The sequence below is a fragment of the Branchiostoma floridae genome, chromosome 13 (assembly GCF_000003815.2).
Source record: "Branchiostoma floridae strain S238N-H82 chromosome 13, Bfl_VNyyK, whole genome shotgun sequence".
NCBI lineage: Eukaryota > Metazoa > Chordata > Leptocardii > Amphioxiformes > Branchiostomatidae > Branchiostoma > Branchiostoma floridae.
The window spans coordinates 5,461,162-5,483,443 of NC_049991.1; the positions used below are offsets into that span (position 1 = coordinate 5,461,162).

The following is a 22,282-nucleotide window of genomic DNA, read 5'->3' on the forward strand; positions in this document are numbered from 1 at the left end:
CTGTTGTTCTTAAAACCTTCTCCATACTGTGTACATGTATCAACATATGAAATCTATACATGCATTCGGCATAGTCTTTTAGATAAGGTATAAGGTTATTGTATAAACTAGGACTTGATTTAGCTAAATTTGGACTGCAACTTTTGTACATAACTTTGCATTTGTATCTGTGTGAATACTTGAGAAACTGTACGTTTCCACAACAGCAAAACATCTACCCTATAATAACTTAAAATTTGGTCTATTTTGTGAACAACAGTATCTATAGTTTTCTGCTAATGATTTTGCCTAAAAGTGTTTACTACATATTGTACATTAACTTTACATGTACAAAGTGAGAAAGAAATATCATCAGATCTATAGTTGATGCATTGGTAAAGGTTACTATATACATACCAGGTAACTATATACTAGTACTCAATACAAATGCTACTGCAACAGTCTGAAATGTCTGAACTTTTTCAAAACTTGTCTATTTGCTTGATTAACTTTTACGTCGATGTAGGTTAGACATCCAGGTAATAAGATACGCCAAAAATAGTTTGACCGTTTCAAAACCATATCCAGTTGCTTGAGTTACTATTTTTGGCGTTGATTAACTTTTGTATTGAGATCTGGACTTTAAGAGCCACAGTTCGACATTTTTTATCTGTCAAATAGAAATACCACTTCATATTCTCAACATTCCATATTTCCAAGTTATATAAGTTACAGATTTCCTCACTGTATTAAAGTTGCATTGTATGTTTTGATAACAAGAAAGTTGTGTTGGAAAACGTTAGTTGGACCACAGATATAATGTTACAGCTGCTCTGACCATGTAGTTGGAACATTGAGGATAAATTAGAAAAAAGATATCAAATGTTTATTTCTTGGATTGTGATTTTTGTAACTACGATATGTGTTTCCCCGTCACAACATTGTAAAGAAAGGTATGTTTTAAAAATCATCTTGAGTTGAAGTCCTGTATCAAGGATTTTTTTAAACTTCCTTGCCTGTATAAAAAAAAGAATATTAAAGGAAAATATCTGTCCCTACACATTTCCAAATTTGTTCCAAACACAGTACAAACGCTAACAGAAATATAACCTACTTGGCGAAGGTAATAATGGAGACCATGAGTATACTCCAGGAAAAAAGGAAGCCGAAATTAAAGATTTCATAAATGTCCCTTTTCTGCGCCACGTATGTTGGTCTATGTTAATGTGTAATCAGACTGACACCCCTATGTTAAGTTGGTTCAGTCCTCCTAAAGTTTTGTCCTGATACCGACTCCTAGAGTTGGAATAAAGTTCCTCAAATTAAATTGGAAATTCATCCCCTATCACACCCCTGTATCTCGTCGCTCATTCCCCAGGTTTGACCATTTTGTGACTTAGGAAACGAGATTGGCTCATGAAAATGATATGTATTTCACATCAAAATCATATGTATTACACATCAAAATCATAGTACGTATTTCACATCAAAGTCACAAACAACATCTTTGGATGATTCTGCCGGTAAATCACATAACAGATAAGATGTAAAAATGGCATAGAAATAAGACATAAATTTAGATCATTTCAAGTTATTCAAGTCAATTTCATCTAACAGTTTCAACCCAAGTAAAATATAATTCCCTTTGACACAAAACATCAGATTTTGTTTCATCCATTTAGTAACTTTTGCTCATTACAAAATAGTTCTCTATATCATTTTTAACATTTAGACTTTCAATTTCTTTCATCAAAGCTTAACGTTGTTACCTGGAAAAGTTCAATATTTGACATCCATAGTACAAAAACTCTATAAAAAGATAATGAATTATGTACCTAGAAAAATATGCCATTGTAGTTTTACAATCTTAAAATTTCTTTAAACATTTTTCAACATCACATTTTGCATAGCTGAATAACATAGTATAACTTATTTGTTTCATTCACTTCAATTCAACAGCATCAATAATATTGTAGCAACAACATAAAATTTACAAGAAAAACACTACTGTAGTGCTTGTATACCTCAAAATGTTTCTCTCTGACCAAGTTCATTTGATATCATATGGCAATGGAAACTATAGGCGCATAGAAAATGATAAAGTCTTGATGTAACCAATGAGAACGCCCTAGGAACTATGTTTCTTTGATTATAATGACTTATTTTTTAAAGACATAACTGTAACTAGTACAGCTTATTTTGCTGAATAAGCTAAATATTTACATTCAAGAAAAATGCCATACATAAAATATACCCAGTCTTATTCCAATTGAAAATCTCCGTATCTTACAAATATCACAGCAAATAAAGTTTAAAAATTGGCACACAGTCAAAACTGCCCAGAGGAGATTGATAAAATCTCGTCTATGTGGACAAGTTGTCACTACAGACGGGATTCTTTAATGCTGCTGTCAATTGGTAAAATCACCTAATAAGTGACCATCCAAAAATGGTCATATTGGCCAGGTGGTCCTTAGGCCACACCAATTTAATTTCTTGGTTCACGGATTCGCTCGCTCCTATTTTTTGGAAAATAAAATAAAAGTAAAAATTACCACTCAGCAAATTTTCACCATTAATGAAACCATTCACCAGCTTTTTGGTGTAGCAAATTGGCCTTTATATTATAAGCTCCTTAAAGTGTGGGTACAGGAGCTGTTACTGTACAATAATAGTGTTTTTTTACTTTTTTCAAGCTGAAAACTTTTTATTCTTTATCTTTTGGATTAGCCCTTATCTTTTCCCCAACCATTTTATAATTTTTTTTTTTGGTCTGTCGCTCCATATTTTTTATGAAAAAATCAGTGAACCAAGAAATTAAATTGGTGTGGCCTAAGGTTACAAAGTGGTGACAGGCTTGCCTGTATTTGGTTCTAACGCTAGTTAACCTTCATCAGTGGGGTAACCTATATCCGTTGGTAATGTTATGGTATCAAGTCAACGGACGTTGGTCTCAAACTAGTGTTTTGAAAATATTGCAGTTAGAAATCAGCGTCCGCCAGACTTGATGATACCATATGTTTTGAAACACAGCAGATAAGGGTACCGTGAGAATAAAGGTAAAATAGTGACTTTCAACCACTGCACCCATAGAGGGACAATCATTTCTATACCACATCATTTCCACTGTTCAAGAGCTAGGGGGAGGAGAGGGCTTCACGACTTCATCATAGCTCGGTGGTGGCGAGTAAGACCCACCCCCTGCCACCTGCGGCGGTCCGCTATTGGCCAACCGAGCCGCCGTTTCCATCGGAACATCAGATCTTGTCGTTGCAGGTCTACATAAAGAGGAGAAAGCAAGACTCATTGTCAGTAACTGGCAGCAAAGAGGCACCAATGATTGTCTTGACTATTAAGAAACACATCTTTATGACAAGTAGTAAAACAATGAAAAAAAAACAGGTAAATGTAGACTACAACGAGGGTCTGCATGCATATTCTTTTCTGTAACGCCTGCCTTAATTTTGGCATTCATGATACATATACTGGGGAGATCTGAATTCAGCTGCACATAGATGTGGAAAGGTGGGGAAAAGATAGATAGAACAAAAACTTTGCAGTGGGTTTGAGTAAATTGCAGTGAATCAGTTACTGCAAGAACTGCAAACACAAAACCACCGCAAACATTTCTGCATTTACAACATAAGGCACAACATCCATCTATAAACATGTCCTTACCTTTTCTTCCTCCTGTAGCAGATGTAGGTGACCACAATGAGAAGGAGAACTCCACCCACACAGCCTGTGATGATAGCGACCTTCTTCAACCACTGTCGGTGCTCAACAACTGTATTGAACACAACAAACAGAAGTTGGAAGATATCATAAGTTTCTCGCATGTCTCACTTGATTGTAGCTTATGGATTATGCCAATAAGTTTTGATGAACATTATATGTGTTCACTGATTACTTCCAATGCCACTCTACAGTGAATACGATTTTTTATTTTTTTTGGTTTCTCCTGTCGATTGGACAGATGAGGAGGCAGACAGGCTATTTACCTGTTTGCCTGACCTGCACATGACTTTTTATGGTGAAGGAGGGGTGTGCAATTCCTTCTCCACCCTCTCGTCTACTGGAGCACTAAGTCTCACAGGGGCAACTCACGGTATGCAACGTGTGAGGCGGCTCCAGCAGATGCAGCTTTGTTGTTCAGAGTATCCGTCTCCTAGGAGGCTTCCGACCAAGGATGTAAGGGGTTCCTCCTACCCCCGACTCGTGTGCCATGGCGGGTGCCGCTCATGCCCGAACATGCCCCTAAGGCCTGCCTCGGCCACATAGCCCCATCAAGCCACACAAGGCCACTAGATACTCATTTACACCAGTTAAGTGAGGAAAGTCGTGTAAAGTGCCTTTCCCAAGGGCACAAGATCGGTGACACAGCAGCTGGATTCGAATACGATTATTACAATACTAAAAATACAGGTCATGTATGATTGTCATGTATGATTAAAAACCAGTTCTACCACCTCTGAAATGTACTTCCTGCTACTCCAGCTTGAACTCTGACCTTTGCAGTCATTTTTTTGCTCAATCAATTCCTGCCACTCTATTGACAGTATATTCAAGGAACAACGCACACACACCAACCCACAACACAAACAAACACACAAACTATGAACAAAGACTCCAAATAAAAACAAAAGCAAATTGAAGTATCACAGAGGTGAACAATTAAGTACAGTCTACATGTATACCAACAGCCCAAAGAATGACATCTATTGTCAAAGTTTTTGACATTTGCTTCCATTGCAAGAGTCCTCTTTCTGCTTCCAAAGTAGAAAACTCACCCCCGCAGCCACCGTCACTCCAAAATTCCTCATCACTGTTGTCTCCACAGTGGTCGACTCCGTCACACATCAGACTGTCGTCTATACACCTGTCCCTACGGAGGCACGTGTAGCCATCACAGCCGTGATAATCTGTGGTAAATACAGACACATCAGACTGTCGTCTATACACATGTCCCTACGGAGGCACGTGTAGCCATCACAGCCATCATAATCTGTAGTAAATACAGACACATCAGACTGTCATCTATACACATGTCCCTACCCAGGCACGTGTAGCCATCACAGCCATCATAATCTGTAGTAAATACAGACACATCAGACTGTCATCTATACACATGTCCCTGTAACCCAGGCACGTGTAGCCGTCACAGCCATCATAATCTGTAGTAAATACAGACACATCAGGCTGTCATCTATACACCTGTCCCTACCCAGGCACGTGTAGCCATCACAGCCATCATAATCTGTGGTAAATACAGACACATCAGACTGTCATCTATACACATGTCCCTACCCAGGCACGTGTAGCCATCACAGCCATCATAATCTGTAGTAAATACAGACACATCAGACTGTCGTCTATACACATGTCCCTACCCAGGCACGTGTAGCCATCACAGCCGTGATAATCTGTAGTAAATACAGACATATCAGACTATCATCTATACACCTGTCCCTAAGGAGGCACGTGTAGCCATCACAGCCGTGATAATCTGGAGTAAATACAGATACGTCTTACTAGTTATAATTATGTGACGTTTGCCAACCAACCAGTTGATGTGTGTGTGCTACTGACAGTCAGTCTACGTGAGTGTGTTGTGTGTGTGTGTTTCTGTTTCTGTGAATTTGGGTGCATGTGTTAAAGTGTGTGTCTGCGTGCGTGTGTAAGTATTTCTTGGAAGCTGAGTACATTATTTCAAGTCTTGCTTACTGACTTGATACTTGATAGTCGATGTTGATACAAAAAACATCCTTAGAAATAATGATTATACAATGTCATATAAAAGATAAGAACCTCATACACATTGTGACACTTGCAGTTCACAACATTTCAGGAAGAGGGCAGTGATAATCACAGAATTCCAGCCACCCTGATGACTCATAATGAAAAAACAAAATCATACATCACAATCAAACCTGCCCGGGAAGACTGCTTATGCGAACAATTAATATCTGGTCTTCATGGACAGATGTTTTAGACAGAATTCTTATAGCTTGCATCAAAGAGAAAAGTAAGGAACTACCAAAAAGTCAGGTCACATTAGCGCAGGTGGTCTTTGTGTAAAAACATATTTGCACACTGGTTTAACTGTAAGTTGAATTAAAAATCGTGCTACATACGTGCTGAATGGTAGACCGTGTATCGGATGCGAATGCGGCCACCGCCATTCTGATATGATTTAAGCTTGAGGGTCACATGATGATCGTGTGCATCAAAGTCTTGATGAAATGTCCCACAAACCTTCTCCCAGCTGCCATCAGTAGGAACAGTCGTTCCAGTGGCTGTATAGGACCCACTCTACAATTGACAATAGAAAAGGTTAGACAATGCTTTTGAGTGTCAGTGTAATGTTACACAACTTTTCACAAATGCAACTTTTGAAAATGCAAAAGTCAGGCAACCATTTTTGCACCTGGGTAGAGGAAAGTCCAGGTAAGCACCTTTCCCAAGGACACGTCAGCGTCTCTGGCCATGAATGCCAAGAACTGCACCTGTAGCCACTCACTCACAAGGCTACCAGCTATTTGATGCCACATAATTTTGGTAACTAAGACCAAATGCCTTCAGCTAATTATTAATATGTAATATTGCCTCCTCTGCAGGCCTGACTAAAATTGCGCTCCTGGCAGCCGGCATAACAGTTGCCACCACCTCGGGGAAGCAATTCCTCCTACGCAGGGACATCCAACAGTGAAAACGCCTGTCTGGATGTACCCTGCTTTCTCAACCGTCACCCTTAGTTCCTGACCGCCCTGTTAGTATAAATGTTAATGAGCTTTGAAATACCCTTATATATGCAAGATCCCTTTTGAAAGCCTATTCTCTGATTGGCTGACAGCTGGTTTGTGGCGACGCCCACAGCAATTAAGGGTGATAGTTGAGAAAGCAGGGTACATTCAGATAAGGTGGTTTTGCCGTTGGATGTCCCGGCGTAGGAACATGTGGAGAAGGGGAATTAATATAACCCCAGCCAGCAAGAGATTTTGTAAATACTGTGATCAGAGGCTTAACCGGCCATCTTAGTAGCGGGTGTGCCTAAACACCACAAACGACCACAAACAACCAAGAAACACCACAAACGACCACAAACAACTCTAATATGCAGTGTATATGGGTCAAAGACATTGTGTGGCGCTCTGGAAACATTGTTTAATTTATAAATTTTATGAATCTAAAAAATGCAGCAAGTCTTGCTTCGATCTTGAAACCAGCGGACTAACTTGAAGTAATTACTGGTGAATACGTAGGACTTGCTGCGTTTTTTAAATTCATAAATGTATAAACAATGTCTCCAGAGTGCCACACAAGGTCTTTGACCCATTTACACTGCATATTAGAGTCGTTTGTGGTCGTTTGTGGTGTTTCTGGGTCGTTTGTGGTGTTTATAATTAGGCAGACCGTTAGTAGCGGCAAGCTGGCAGCAAATCTGACCACCATAAGAACCTGACCAACATGTTGAATTGAAACTTATGAATCAGCGCTTAGCACTTCCCATCAAAAACAAACGCCACTGTTAGACAAAGGCCATGAAACTGTTACAATAAACCTAAGGATGTTTCCAAACTTCATACCTTGACAAACAGTTCATCTTCGCAGTCGCTATTAGTCCCCCTGATACTGATGTCTGTAAACTGTAGAAAAATCCGCTTTCCAACGGCCGCCACTAGCGAAACCTGGGTGAAGGAAGATTAATTTACATGTAATTATGGTATATACATTGTGTCGGGCCAGACAAGAAATCATGGAAAATCAAGATCCTTTTTCTTAGAACTTCTGTGGAGAAACTCTGAAAACGGTGACACCTGGGACATTTATAATGTCCTTGGGGACACAAAGGTAACTGTTTCTTTAATAATAAAGTGCTAACAAACAGAAAAAAAATAACATTTAACAACTGCAGTTTGAAATGGGGCTGCTAGGGAACACATCGCTAATCTTTAGCAGGCTATGGTCTCCTACAAGAAAAACTACTAGCAAAAAATTGGGTAAACATCCTGTCCCAAAATAAAAACTTAGAAGAAAACAAAAGCAATTACATGTAAATGCAGTTTTGAAGGAATCTGCTAGGGGATTGAATGACTGAAACACTAGGAAACATTGACAATGCAAGTTATCAACCTTATTCATGGAGATATTAAAGTATTTAGCCTCATTCCCAGACTGCGAGTGGGTCTGGCTTTTATTTTATGGGGGGGAATTTCACAGAGGACGGTTCGCGAGTTTCAACTCTATAGGTTCTCTTATGCTGGGAAAGAGAGTGTTTACTGAGGAAGGGAGTTTGCCGTGGAAGGGAGTTTGCCAAAAATTGGAATGGTAGTTCTGTCTCACCTTGAAGCGTCCCCCCATAGAATAAAAGCCAGCCCTGCTCAAATTCTGCGAAGAAGGCTAATTGATATTGTTATCTTACCGCACAGTCTTCTAAAGCCGGGTAAGAACCCCAGTACAGGTCTCCAGCATCGGAGTCTGAAATGTCCACCCTGTTCCCACCAGGACTGCAGTAGTATCCCATGCTGACTGTTTACAAAGAAATTCGCAAGTCACATTCAGTCATTTGTATTCCCAGTCAGCTTGGGCCACACCAATTTAATTTCTTGGTTCACGGATTTTTTCATAAAAAATATGGAGCGAGAGGGCGAAATAAAAATAAAAATTGCAAAATGGTTGGGGTAAAGGTAACGGCTAATCCAAATCATAAAGAAAAAAAGTTTTCAGCTTGAAAAAAGTACAAAAACACTATTATTGTACAGTAACAGCACCTGTACCCACACTTTAAGGAGCTTATAATATAAAGGCCAATTTGCTACACGAGAAAGTTAGTGAATGGTTTCATTAATGGTGAAAATTTGCTGAGTGGTAATTTTTTTTTTCCAAAAAATAGGAGCGAGCGAATCTGTGAACCAAGAAATTAAATTGGTGTGGCCTTGTGTATCTGTATCTACTGTCACGTTATCAAATTCCGTCTGTACGCTGTTTATTAACCCAATATCTATGAATGATGTAACGCTGTATCGGTTATTATATTGTATTTGTGAAAGTTTGATAGCCTGTATAACAATACTCTCCAAGAAAGAGTTTTGGCTGGTCTTGAAATAGGCGTTTTTGTAATGCTAATTCTATTTTGTCCTGCTGGTGTACTGGTAACGTTAGGCCATGTTGATTTGATTATATGGATGACATCCTTCAGGAACTCCAAAACTGATGCAAGCAACTCCAAAACTGATGCAAGCGAATAAAGAAAATTTAAAGTTTGGCCCCCAAAAAAAGTTGCCTTCAGTATGAAATCAAAGTGGCCAGGAAGGTTGAACATAGGACTAAACACACATAGTATGGTAATCACCATGATCCTCTGGACCTGAATTTTCTGTACTGGTACCTCCCCCAACCAACAAAAGATTCCGTCCTTTCACATCTTATTCTTTGACTTTAGATTCATTTTGGCATTCTATATATGGCATTAGTTATATAAATCTGTTTTCTGATACTCTTTTTTCAATCTACGGAATGTTTGTGCTCATTTTACAGCTGCTTTGCACAATTTATTGTGTGGTCGAAAACTTTTTTTTTTTGGAAATGGCCAAAAATTGGTGCGAGCGAGGATGTCATCCATATAACCAAATCAACGTGGCCTTACATTAAAAAATGGGACAAAATAGACGGCCCGGAAAAATGCCTAAAAAAACGCTGGAACTGATTCTCTGCTTGGAAAGTAAAGGATACTGTAAGTACATGTAAGTTTGCGGGAATTTGATTTTGCGATAGCGGGAAAATGGAGTTTTACTTTTAGTGATTTTCCTTAAAGTTCATGGTGTAGTAGCAAGTTTGCGTTTGAGTTCATGGTGATGTGGCCACTGCAAAAACAAAGCGTAAAAAAATCATTAACACCACTGGAAACATTTCTGCATTTACAGTATCAGTCCTTGGGTTAAAGCCTCAGTGCATGTGCGAACCCCGTGACTAAGACCATATACTTGGCAGTTGCTATGCTGTTTCCTGTATTGATTTATATATAGAGAAGACAAATAATGGTTTTATGTATCACAAACTATCTACCTCTCTTTCAATACTTCTTGTGCAAGAAGCCTTCGGGCATGATTTTGCAAACATAAACACTCCGAGAGCCTGGCCTCTAATTAACATACAGCACTACGTAACGTTTATGTTGCGGGCTGGGATAGAACATAGAATGTAATGTCAAGTAACATTAAGTACTTGGTTGGTAAACGTTACCATATTAAACCCTGCACAGTATTTCATAGCCACCAGCCTACACAACGAATAGTCGACAGGGGACACAACGTTACAACTAATGGGGCAAAGCTATATTAGAAACTGCAAAAATATTGAAACGAGGAAGTTTGGTTTCGCCTTAGTATGACAGGTAACGGTACCAGTGTCGCAGGTCCAGAGAAACAACAACGTTTACCTCACAATCTGTAACGTTACCCAAGGAGCTTTTATCAGGTAAAAGCTCCTTGCGTTACCTAAACTGCTAGAAGTACTTACTGTCTTTCGTCGCCGCTCTAACATATGTGAAGGCAAGGACCAGGAGAAAGTTGTGAATCCAGGAGAGCGCCATACTTGTGTGCTGCGGAGTTGTAACGTTACCAGTCTGTAAACGTAAGGCGGAAGTAAATGCCGGGTTTACGGAAAAGGCTGGGCTGTCTACCTGGGCTGTCTACCTGGGCTGGCTATCATGTCAGGCTACTTGGACCTACGAAAGCCCATTGCGACAAAAGCTGTTTTAGCAGTAGGGGTTGTTTGTGCCCAATGAAAAAGCTATGTGTGAAGCCATTGTGTGTGTTACATAACCCAGAGGTTCTGGGTTCAAATCAGTTGATATGCCACCGATCTTGTACCCTTGGGGGGGGGGGGGGGGGGGTGTACTAACACGACTTATCGGGCTGATTGGAATAGTCTTAAGACTGGTGGCTAATTGGTCAAAGTTGTCAAGGAGCCGTTCTATAGTGGCTGTCAGGGTCCAGGCTTCTGCGCAATACATTAGGATCGAGAATTGGATTGTGAGGAGCTTAAAATAAGCGTTGCTTAATTGCAAGGGTCTGGAACTGCTGCCACTCGGTGCTAACTCAGGTGACCTCAATATGACAGCAATTACCCCAGGTGTGGCCATAGGACTTAAGGGTTGGAACCATTTACACTGGGAAGGAAGGACCCCTAGTCTTTTCCGTAAGTGTGGTGGGTTCTTTGCCCTATCCGAGGGAGGGCCCTTACAGAAGCTAGGTACTATTTTCTCTACCCCAGTGAAGGGAGGAAAGTCGTGTTAGGAGCCCTTCCCAAGCGCACAAGATCGGTGGCATATCAACTGATTCAAACCCAGAACCTCTGGGTTATGTAACATACACAGCTCCTTCACACACAGCTACTTCACACAGCTCATTCACATAATAACACAATCATCCTTCGGACACAGCTTCTTCGCTGAGCACAAACAACCCCTACTGCTAAAACAGCTTTTGTCCCAATGGGCTTTCGTAGGGCCAAGTAGCCTGACGTCATAGCCAGCCCAGTTAGACAGCCCAGGTAGACAGCCCAGGTAGATAGCCTAGTCTTTTCCGTAAACCCATAAAGTCCTTGTGGCCGCCGCGAGCCGGATATGAATTACAGGGACATTCTATGATGGTAGTATACATGATTTCATTTTAAAAGATGATGATAAAAAGCAAACATTCAGGATGTGTACCAACAACATAATTGTCCAATTGTGGCACCAACGGTATATTTTCAAAAACCATCTTCAAAACCTGTATCAAAAATTATTATGAACAAAAAAATTTACTTTATTTGGCCCAAACTCAGGTGTTGGCTGTTGACTCAATATGTCTAGGAGAAAATATTACATATCATGAAATAATACAAAAATGTAACCCTTATTCACATTTATCTGCGGGGTAACCTATATCTGTTGTATCTGTTACATGTATAAACAGTGTATTTCGGGATATCAAGTCAATGGGCTGTGCCTTCAAATTGCAATGTTTTCAAAGTACAAATGTATTACAGTTCGGAAGCACTGTCCGTCGATTTAGTATTCGTAGATAACCTGTTAAAAACGGATAAAGGTTACCCTGTGGATAAAGGTGAACCAGCGTTATACCCTTCAGACAATATAACGGTGGTATAAAAGGAAAAGGTGTCACTTCGCACAAGAACCTTATAATACTTGCAATGGAAAAGTACTTAACAGAGGAGGGAAATGCTATAATAAAGTCAACGTTCACTCAAACGTTGACCTGACTAAATAAAGTTCGTTCTTCCTCCTCCCTTCTCAGTACGTCATTTACCACTTGTCAATTACAAATATAGAATGACGTCACTTCCTGCCACTTCCAGGAAGTCCTTGTCGACAAAGTTTCATATCCGGTGCCGCTGCCACACGCGGCATTTACTTCCGCGTAACGTTACAGACTGGTACAACTCCGCAGCACACAAGTATGGAGCTTTCGTGGGTTCAATGCTTTCTCCTGGGTCTTGTCTTCACATATGTAAGAGCGGCGACGAGAAACAGTAAGTACTAACAGTTTAGTTACCAGTTTTAACGTTCAACTTTATGTGAAGTTTAAAGCGTGCACGCTCGCGCTCACACATGCTGTTGTTGTTTTTCTCGACTTGGGATACTGGTACCGTTACTTAGGCGAAACCGTATGTTACTCAGTCCTCGCTTTTAATAGCTTTGCCGCATAATTTATCTCCTATAGTGATCTCTATAATGTGCAGTTGTGACAAATTATAGGAATCTGAAGTATTTGTCCCCTCGACAATAACTATCATCATATGACATCATGTGAAGTTCAAGTATAGGGTGTTGGTCGGGAAATAGTTCGAATAGCAGTGCAGGTTATATGGTGTACGTAGTGAGGTTTATGATGTCCATAACGTATACGTAGTGCTCACAGTATGTCCAAAGTATGACCCTAGTGTCAGAGGCCAACATCCCACCGTCCCCCCCAGCCCCAAGGGTTTACGGAAACGGCTGGGCTGTCTACTTGGGCTGGCTACCATAACAGGAAATAGATTACTGTAAATGCAGAAATGTTCGCGGTGGATTAATGTTCACGGTTTTTGCGGTGACGACTTCACCGCGAACTTAAAACCACCGCAAACATTTTTCTATTATGGTATTAGACTGTAGTCTATGTCGAACTTAAATCCACCGCGAAAAGTCCTTTTTCCCGCTACCGCGAAATTAAATCCCCACGAACTTATTAAGTATATTTACAGTACCCTCCATCACAGACCAATCAGCAATTAGCATCCAAGGTAAAGGACAGTTATACCAAGAACCTTATACATTGTACTTTGCGCTCCAAGCAGAAGTTTGGCTCCACCTGTTTTCTGACAATGTTTTATGTGTTTTGTCGGGCTGTCTATTTTGTCCCTTTTTCTTCATGGTCAAAATAAAAACCACGTCAAAAACAGCCAGAGCCAAACCTCTGCTTGGAAAGTAATGCATCATGTAACGTTACATTATAATTATGAACTATCTTTTTCTAACTTATGAACTATCAGAAATTATGTCAGCGATACAGCAAAATGCCGACTCAGCATGCAGATGACTAAATGTGACTTGCATATTTTTTTGTTAACAGTTGACATGGGGTACTACTGCACACATCCTGGAAACAGGGTGGACATTTCAGACTCTGACACTGGAGAGTTGTTTTTGGACCCTTATCATGCCTCAGAAGACTGTTCGGTAAGTTAACAATCTTTATATTATCATACCTGGGCTGTGATAACGCTCGATAAGGGACTGAGTTACTGTGTTTAAGTGTGTTATCACACAGGGTCTGTTATAAGATATTACATGTAGCTTCCATCAGGTTTGAACATACCGTATTTTCTCGAATGAAGTGAGTCGCACTTTTAAAACTTTTCAAAATTGAAAAGGCGCAAATACTGCTACAAGTGGTTGCCAAAGTTAGGATGTGCACAGATAACTTTAAGTGGTAAAAAAACATTTGTATTTGTGAACAAGTGTTTTTTTTTTCTGACACAAGGCTGAATCTCAATATGGTTACAGTGTGTTACAATAGCATAGGCTGTACGTGTGTATGTGGTGTTCAATTATATTACTAGTACAATGTATATAGCAAGTGGCAGGACAGAGCTGGAGGGGCTGATCACCATATACATGAATGTGTTTGAGTGAGATAAACAGAGCAGTAGTTAAATGTTAGGCTAGACCATATGGGAAGGTACACATTTTCTTGCAAATGTCCCTCACATACCACAATTTTCTTTTACCCAGGTTACTCTGGTGGCAGCCGTCGGCAAGCGGATTTTTCTACAGTTTACAGACATCAGTATCAGGGGGATTAGTGGCCATCGAGACTGCACAGATGAATTGTTTGTTAAGGTATGAATTTTGAACACATCCTGGGACTTTATAGGAACTCATAATGACCACAACAGACAGCAAACATGATGTTTCTAAGCTGTATTATGATCTTGTAAGTCATCTAGTATTACTGTAGACCTAGTCAACTTGTGCAAAAATGTAACTGGGCATCAACTCAGATTAGTCTGACCTTGGTAGTGCACACAGTCACGACAGTTATAGCCTTTGCCGTCATCTAGGAGCAGCAGCGTTTATTTTTCAGGGGAGCACTGATTACAATACCTGCAAATGGGGCTTTATAATGTTACATATCCCAAGGCATTTGGTCTTATCAGAAACCTTTGTTGCAATTCTCTAATGTTTTGTGGCATCAAATCCAGGCTATGCTAGCAGACTCAAGAGCAAAATGTAACTCTGGTTTGGTTTCTGGCTGAGACATTGTGGAATGGCATTAATAACAGTCAACTTTCCTCATCACTTCTTTCACCTTGCCAAGTTTTTTTGTAAGATAATTTTTATTGAGTTTCAAAGAAAAGAAACACATACAAACACATGCAAGTTTTTTGTTTGTTAAATTTTCCTGAAATTTCTTTAAGTTGCATAGCATTTAACACACATAGGTAATCTGACTATCATGTTCTACTGTCTTTGCAGGGTGGATCCTATGGAGGGGGTATCCGTCCAGACAGCTCCTGGGAGAGGGTTTGTGGAATATCTCATCCTGACTTTGATGCACACAATCGTCATGTGACCCTCAAGTTCAAAAGTTATCTGCATGGCTATGGCCACATCCGCATCCGGTACACGGTCTACCATTCAGCGCGTACGTATTACAATTTTCAATTCAACGTACAGTCATTTAAATGCGTAATTCAATGATATACCCTCAAAGTAAGACAGATCGGGCAACATGTAGTCTGTTGTGCTAAATTTCTGGTTGAAGAAGAATCCACCGAGAAACGAAATCGTTGATCTTTGAAGAACAACAAAGCATCACTACCAGTACTATACATTTTACCCAGTTGCAAGGTGATTGGCATGTATAGTCAGTAGCAAAGGTTGGTTTGATATGCCTGTCCATTACATTTTAAGGTAAGCCTGCAAGTGTGCCATAGTCACTCACTATCCAATTTTTTTGATTGTTTGTGCCATGGGAGGATGAAATTGCAACCTATCGCTTGATACTTTCTTTAACATCTGTTTGGTTTCTGCTTGTAGAATTCTATGTTTGATAGAGGAGAAAAACAATTGTAAGCAATGCTGCAACTTGGTGTGGACTCTTTAAATAAATGCTGTACAATGTTACAGACAGTACACAAAATTCAATTTGCCCAGAAATTGTTCTAAAATTCACCAGAGAGTTTCTAAGTTCTGTTACCAAACATCTGGATCCGCCAGTCAGATGTGTGTGTGTATTCACTACAGATTATGATGGCTGTGACGGCTACACGTGCCTCCGTAGGGACAGGTGTATAGATGACAGTCTGATGTGTCTGTATTTACCACAGATTATCACGGCTGTGATGGCTACACGTGCCTCCGTAGGGACATGTGTATAGATGACAGTCTGATGTGTCTGTATTTACCACAGATTATCATGGCTGTGATGGCTATACGTGCCTCCGTAGGGACAGGTGTATAGATGACAGTCTGATGTGTCTGTATTTACCACAGATTATCACGGCTGTGATGGCTACACGTGCCTCCGTAGGGACATGTGTATAGATGACAGTCTGATGTGTCTGTATTTACTACAGATTATCACGACTGTGATGGCTACACGTGCCTGGGTAGGGACATGTGTATAGACGACAGTCTGATGTGTCTGTATTTACTACAGATTATGATGGCTGTGATGGCTACACGTGCCTGGGTAGAGACATGTGTATAGACGACAGTCTGATGTGTCTGTATTTACTACAGATTATGATGGCTGTGATGGCTACACGTGCCTGGGTAGAGACATGTGTATAGACGACAGTCTGATGTGTCTGTATTTACTACAGATTATGATGGCTGTGATGGCTACACGTGCCTGGGTAGAGACATGTGTATAGATGACAGCCTGATGTGTCTGTATTTACCACAGATTATCATGGTTGTGATGGCTACACGTGCCTCCGTAGGGACAGGTGTATAGATGACAGTCTGATGTGTCTGTATTTACCACAGATTATCACGGCTGTGATGGCTACACGTGCCTCCGTAGGGACATGTGTATAGATGACAGTCTGATGTGTCTGTATTTACCACAGATTATCATGGCTGTGATGGCTACACGTGCCTGGGTAGAGACATGTGTATAGATGACAGTCTTATGCGTCTGTATTTACTACAGATTATGACGGTTGTGACGGCTACACGTGCCTGGGTAGAGACGTGTGTATAGATGACAGTCTGATGTGTCTGTATTTACTACAGATTATGACGGCTGTGATGGCTACACGTGCCTGGGTAGGGACATGTGTATAGACGACAGTCTGATGTGTCTGTATTTACTACAGATTATGACGGCTGTGACGGCTACACGTGCCTGGGTAGGGACATGTGTATAGACGACAGTCTGATGTGTGACGGAGTCGACCACTGCGGAGATAACAGTGATGAAGAACATTATAGTGTCGGTGGCTGCGGGGGTGAGTTCTCCACATTTTGAGATTGTGGAAACAAATGTTGCAAACTTGACATGATTCTTTGTGTTGGATGATGTTTTTTATACAAATCTGTATTTGATTTAGTGCTTTGCTCACCTCTGTGATAATAATCACTCAGTGTACAGAGTCTTCGTTATCGGTCTGTGTGTGCATGCTTGTTTGTGTTGGTGTGTGTCTGTAGTCACTTGAATACACTGTCAGTATAGTGACAGGATGTGAGTGGGATGACTGCTAAGGTCACAGGAGGTCAGAGGTGGTAGAATTAGTTGTTAATCAGACATGACAGTCTTGGTCAATGAAAGAAGCTACTACTGCACGATTTTCACATATTGTTTTTGGTCTGACCTTTTTTTTCACAGATTCTTATTAAAATATTCAATATGTTCTTCACTTTCACTGTAGCATGACAGGAAGCGATCAATGGACACATGTACCATTCATCAAAACATTATTTCCATAACTAATAACCTACCATCAAAACATTAGACACTTGATAAACGCTAAGTATTTCACAGAGTCATGAAACTTCAAAGTCTTGTTTGTCCTGTTTTTTTCCCAGTTCTACATCACCGACAGTGGTTGAAGAAGATTGGAATCATCGCAGGCTGTGTGGGTGGAGTTCTCCTTCTCATTGTGGTCACCTACATCTGCTACAGGAGGAAGAGAAGGTAAGGACATGTTTCAATAATAGATGGGTGTTGTGTCCTATACTGGAAATGCAGAAATTTTGCATTGGTTTTAAGTAAGCAGATTTTGCAGTAACTACTTTACTGCAAACTTGAAACCACTGTGGAATTTTTGTTCTGCCATCCCTCCCACCTATCCCTTGTCTATGTGCACCTGACTACAGAAGAACTTCTGCGTATTATGCCAAAATCAAGGAAGGCTGAATTATGCAAAATTTTGCCGCCTCACTACGAATTGAATTGAATAATACAGATTACAGTACAAATTATGGAATATCAAAATAGGCTACTGACAGCTTACAGAAAAGAACATACAGACGCTCACTGTAGGGCTGACGTCAGAGTTGCGTTGCGCGGTAGAGGGCAAAAAATGGGAAGACGATTTGGGTGTGACTTAAAATCCTTGAAAATCCTTCTTTTCCTTGAAAATTTTTGCCCAATCTGGAGACTTTTTGAGTTAGAAGAGACAGGTAGGGTCTAAGCTTTCCTGTTTGGGTCAAAATTTGTTCAGTTCAGCAGTTCAGCTGGTGTAAGGACAGGTTTTAGTTATAGGGTGCTACTGGTTGTATCAGGAGGGAAAATGGGTCAAAGGTGAGGTTTCTTTCATAGAGCGAGCTTTTCTCCGAGAATGAGCCAAACAACCCTCTGTTTTCTTTGAATGCTTATAAACTAGACCCAAGTGACTTTCTGGTGGAGAAGAATTTTAAAGATTGAACTATGGGTTAGTACTTTTTTGAAGCCTTCATTCAGTGTATTTCAACATGCTTGTCAATGGGCAGCCCTAACTTCGATGTCTGACCTGTAGTCTACCTTTACCTGTTTCCATTTTTTTCATTGTTTTACTACCTGTCATAAAGATGTGTTTTTATTCATTACATTGGTGCTTCTCTGATGCTGTTCATTGACACTGAGTATTGCTTCCTTCTCTTTCAGCCCTGCGACAACAACATCTGATGTTCCTATGGCAACGGTGGCTCAGACAACCAATAGGGGACCGCCACAGGGGACAGGGGGTGGGTCTTACTCACCACCTCCTAGTTATGATGAAGTAGTGAAGTCCTCTCCTCCTGGAAATGCTGTGGTATAGAAATGATATTATGGACTGTCCTTGGGTCACAGGTAACGCTAGTTCACCTTTATTCGCGGGGTAACCTTTATCCGTTACATTTAACACCAGGGTATTTCAGGATATCAAGTCGGCTGACGGTGGTCTCAAACTGCATTATATTGAAAAAAGACTGCAATTCGAAACTACCGCCCATCAACGCGATATTCCAAAGTATCTTGTTTTGAAGTACAACGGATATAGGTTACCCTGCGAATAAAGGTGAACTAGCGTTATATACACATGCATAAGAAGCATACAGTTAAACTTGTACAGACTCAACACTGACTATTTCTACCAATTTCTACCTGGCCAATTGCAATGTGACTACTTTCAGGTGGTCACTAGTACTTTCAATTGATGTTTTTTGGCGATGCCTCAGGGGCGAGCCAAATAGTATATTATTCCCATTGACACAAGCATTAAGAATCCTGTCCAATAGTAACAACCGGATAGATGAGATTTTATCAGTCTCCTGAGAGGTCTTCCTGGACACTTTTGACCTAACTGTTATTGTGAAATGCTGTGATTCTTGATGATTTTATGTTGTTGCAATATTATTGATGTTTTTGTTGTGCATGACATGTTCACATAGTTAACATGTCATGGTGCCATTGAGGTTGTTAAAAGAGCTTTGAAATTAAGTTATTATCATTCAGCTATGCAAAAAGTGTGATGTTGACATAAGTGTTCAAAGAATATTAATATCTTAAGAGTGCAACTGTAGATTTTTTGCCCGGGTAGATAAGAGCAGCCATTATCTTTTTATAGATTTTATAGATTTATAATTTTTGTATTATTGATGCCAAATATTGAAGTTTTTCCTGGTAACATTGTAAGACTTTGAAGAAAAGAATTGAAAGTCTAAATGTTTAAATGATGTGAAGAACTATTATTACAATGAGCTTTAGGTACTGTGTAGTTGAAACAGATATTTTGTTTTGTGGAGTTATTTTTTTACTCGGGTTGAAAATAATTTTCCTAGACAATTGGAATAACTATAAATGATATGAATTATCTTCTTGATATTTCGATACCGTTTTATATCTTGCCTGTAACACTATTTACTGGTATTGTTTGTGACTTTGATGTGAAATAAAAAGCTACATCATGATGGAATGGGATATCACCTATAGTGAGAATAAGAGATGAGGCTAGTAGTGATATGCCATTTTGCGTATGTCTTAAGGCATTGATTGACAGAAATTTTCAATATCTATATTTGCTACAGGCAGAAAGAGAATAAAGTTGACATCTGTCTCAAGATTTGTAGTTTTTTGTGTGCCCTATATGCTGTCCAATAAAAGTCTGCTTGTTCGTTATGATATTGATTTGGGACAAAAACTAAAATGCCAGGAGCGTTGACGAGAAAAGCCCCGTCTTTAACTGATCACACAAGCCGTTCTGCGAACGCTTGGCTCAGTATGACTAGATCGGTTCTTTCCTGATGAATTCGTGATATTGTGGGTAGTCAGGGCGAGCTTCAATGTCAAGAACAAGAGCAGGAAAGACCTGGAGTAAAAACCCCAAAAGAGCCCATGTTGTTTCCCAAGTCGCGAAGTCGTTAGCGAGAATACGGGCATTTTCGTAACAGGTGCTGGAAAGCGGGAGCGTGATAGTGGATGAATTTCCGATTTTATGGAAAAGGGACATTTATGAAATTGTTTGCTTCCTTCTTTTCAAGGTATTCCCTTATGGTCTTCATTTACATCCCTTCCTTCTTGACTTCGCCCGAATTTTCTCCAATTCTCGAGTTATACCTAAAGTTTGTTTTTGAGATCAGTAGCTTGTGATCAAAGTCTTTACTGAAAAGTTTTTTTGTCTTTCTTATTACCCTAGAACGTCATACGGTAATAAGAAAGACACGCAAAAAAGAATGGTATCAATCTGAAACAAGCATTCACAGAGCGGCGCTTCAGTTTCGTCAAAACTTGTCATTTCATTTAATTTCACGAAACCAATAATCTCTGAAAAAACGTAGTATTAATTCATAACGGGGGCCACCCTAAGATGCTTCCTGCCCTAAGATGCCACGGATTTTTTTCTGATCTTATTATGCATATTATAAGTACGTCGTGTTTGTTGCCACTGACTATGATGATTAGAAAGGTAAATAAACCAAGTCGAAACAAACAGCTTTTTTTCTATTAAAAAATACTTACACATATTCACTTCCCATTTTTTTTTTGAAGACAGAATTTTCACAATAATGTTGGTGGCGCCGAATCACTGTGGTCACCTGTTACTAGGTATTGGTGGATCGTGTCCCTCGATATACAACCAGTACAAAACAGCCACACAACTGTCATACACATAAGAATTAAAGCTTCACAAAACACTACAAATATTGGTCTTCAAATGTTTGTTGAGTAGAAGACCGGCCATAGAAAAAACAACATAAGCCGTTGTTTTCCCCAGGGAGTGTGGCCCCGAAGGTGCATGGCAGACGAGCGAACGCCCCAAAGATTTGTTACTCTAGCAAATGATTCGTACCGTCTATGAAAGTGAAACTTCACAGAGTGATGTTTCCCAATATGTTTCCCAATACGTACACAGAGTTTTTTTGTGTGATTTGGGCGTTGTCGTTTTTCGTAATGATTTTATTAGTCAGGTCGCCGCACTCAGTGTATTTCGCCCATTTCCCATGAAAACACGACCTGGATTGTGATAGATTCAGCCCTCCTCGCGGAAGACAAGAAGCACACATAATTACAATTCTACTGTCAAAAGAAAGCTATATATCATAGAATTAGAATTTTTATTTATGTTTATCTAAATTGGTCACCAGCTTCCAAAGAGAGCAAATTACAAAAGCGTGCCAAGTTAGGGCGCACTGTCTAACGCAGCTCAAAATCGGAAGTTATATTCACGATAAAGCCCTCGGTGTTTGCCAGTTGTAACGCGGAGGGTGAAGGGTTCATGAACCGTATGAATGCATTCCTTAATCAAGTATGGTCTCTAGATGAATGTGTTAAAAATTCATTGATCAAAACTTGACCACTCTTTGGCAACTTGTGAAGGAGCGCCGTGAGTTCGAGCGCGTAAAAAAGCGCAACATCTTAGGGCAGCCCCCGTTACAAAACAAAACTCTCACACCTCATTTGCCATGATTTGCTTCATTCTTTAAGTTCCTTGATCAGCTGCAGTTCCAATTACACAGACCTTTTGTAACGTTAGATCTTACAACTTTCACGGTTTGTGCAGTATTGACTATATAGTACACCCTTCTGTGACCTGTCAATATTTTTTTCTTCCACCGAAGCAAACAAACCTAAAAAAATCATAAAACAGTTCAGTCAACAAACTTGTAACCTTTGAGCCTAATATCCGTGTTTTCCTTCGTAGGAAAATCTGATGTCGCAGTATGTTATCAATCTACATAATCTGTACGTGTCAATGGGGACCCCTAGCGACCTCCGTTATTTTTGCCCGTGCGAGTTAACGTGTTACATGCAATGATAATTTTAGCCGATTAACTGCGCTGCGT

The 22,282-nt window shown here is 40.0% G+C and overlaps 2 protein-coding genes across 2 annotated transcripts; one reads left to right on the top strand and one right to left on the bottom strand.

The window, feature by feature from the left end:
• Positions 1-2,772: 2,772 nt before the first annotated feature.
• LOC118429443 (low-density lipoprotein receptor-related protein 12-like) lies at positions 2,773-10,605 on the bottom strand. The gene is made up of 7 exons (XM_035839928.1): positions 10,498-10,605; positions 8,402-8,508; positions 7,566-7,667; positions 6,114-6,291; positions 4,770-4,901; positions 3,658-3,766; positions 2,773-3,257 (listed from the first exon to the last, which is right to left on the bottom strand). Exons 1-7 carry the CDS (start codon positions 10,568-10,570, stop codon positions 3,110-3,112), a joined length of 849 nt encoding a protein of 282 aa, XP_035695821.1. The 5' UTR covers positions 10,571-10,605; the 3' UTR covers positions 2,773-3,109.
• A 1,765-nt stretch (positions 10,606-12,370) lies between these two features.
• On the top strand, positions 12,371-20,061 carry LOC118429498. The gene is made up of 7 exons (XM_035839998.1): positions 12,371-12,516; positions 13,599-13,705; positions 14,261-14,368; positions 15,005-15,173; positions 16,855-16,986; positions 17,564-17,672; positions 18,624-20,061. Exons 1-7 carry the CDS (start codon positions 12,444-12,446, stop codon positions 18,775-18,777), a joined length of 852 nt encoding a protein of 283 aa, XP_035695891.1. The 5' UTR covers positions 12,371-12,443; the 3' UTR covers positions 18,778-20,061.
• Positions 20,062-22,282: the final 2,221 nt, after the last annotated feature.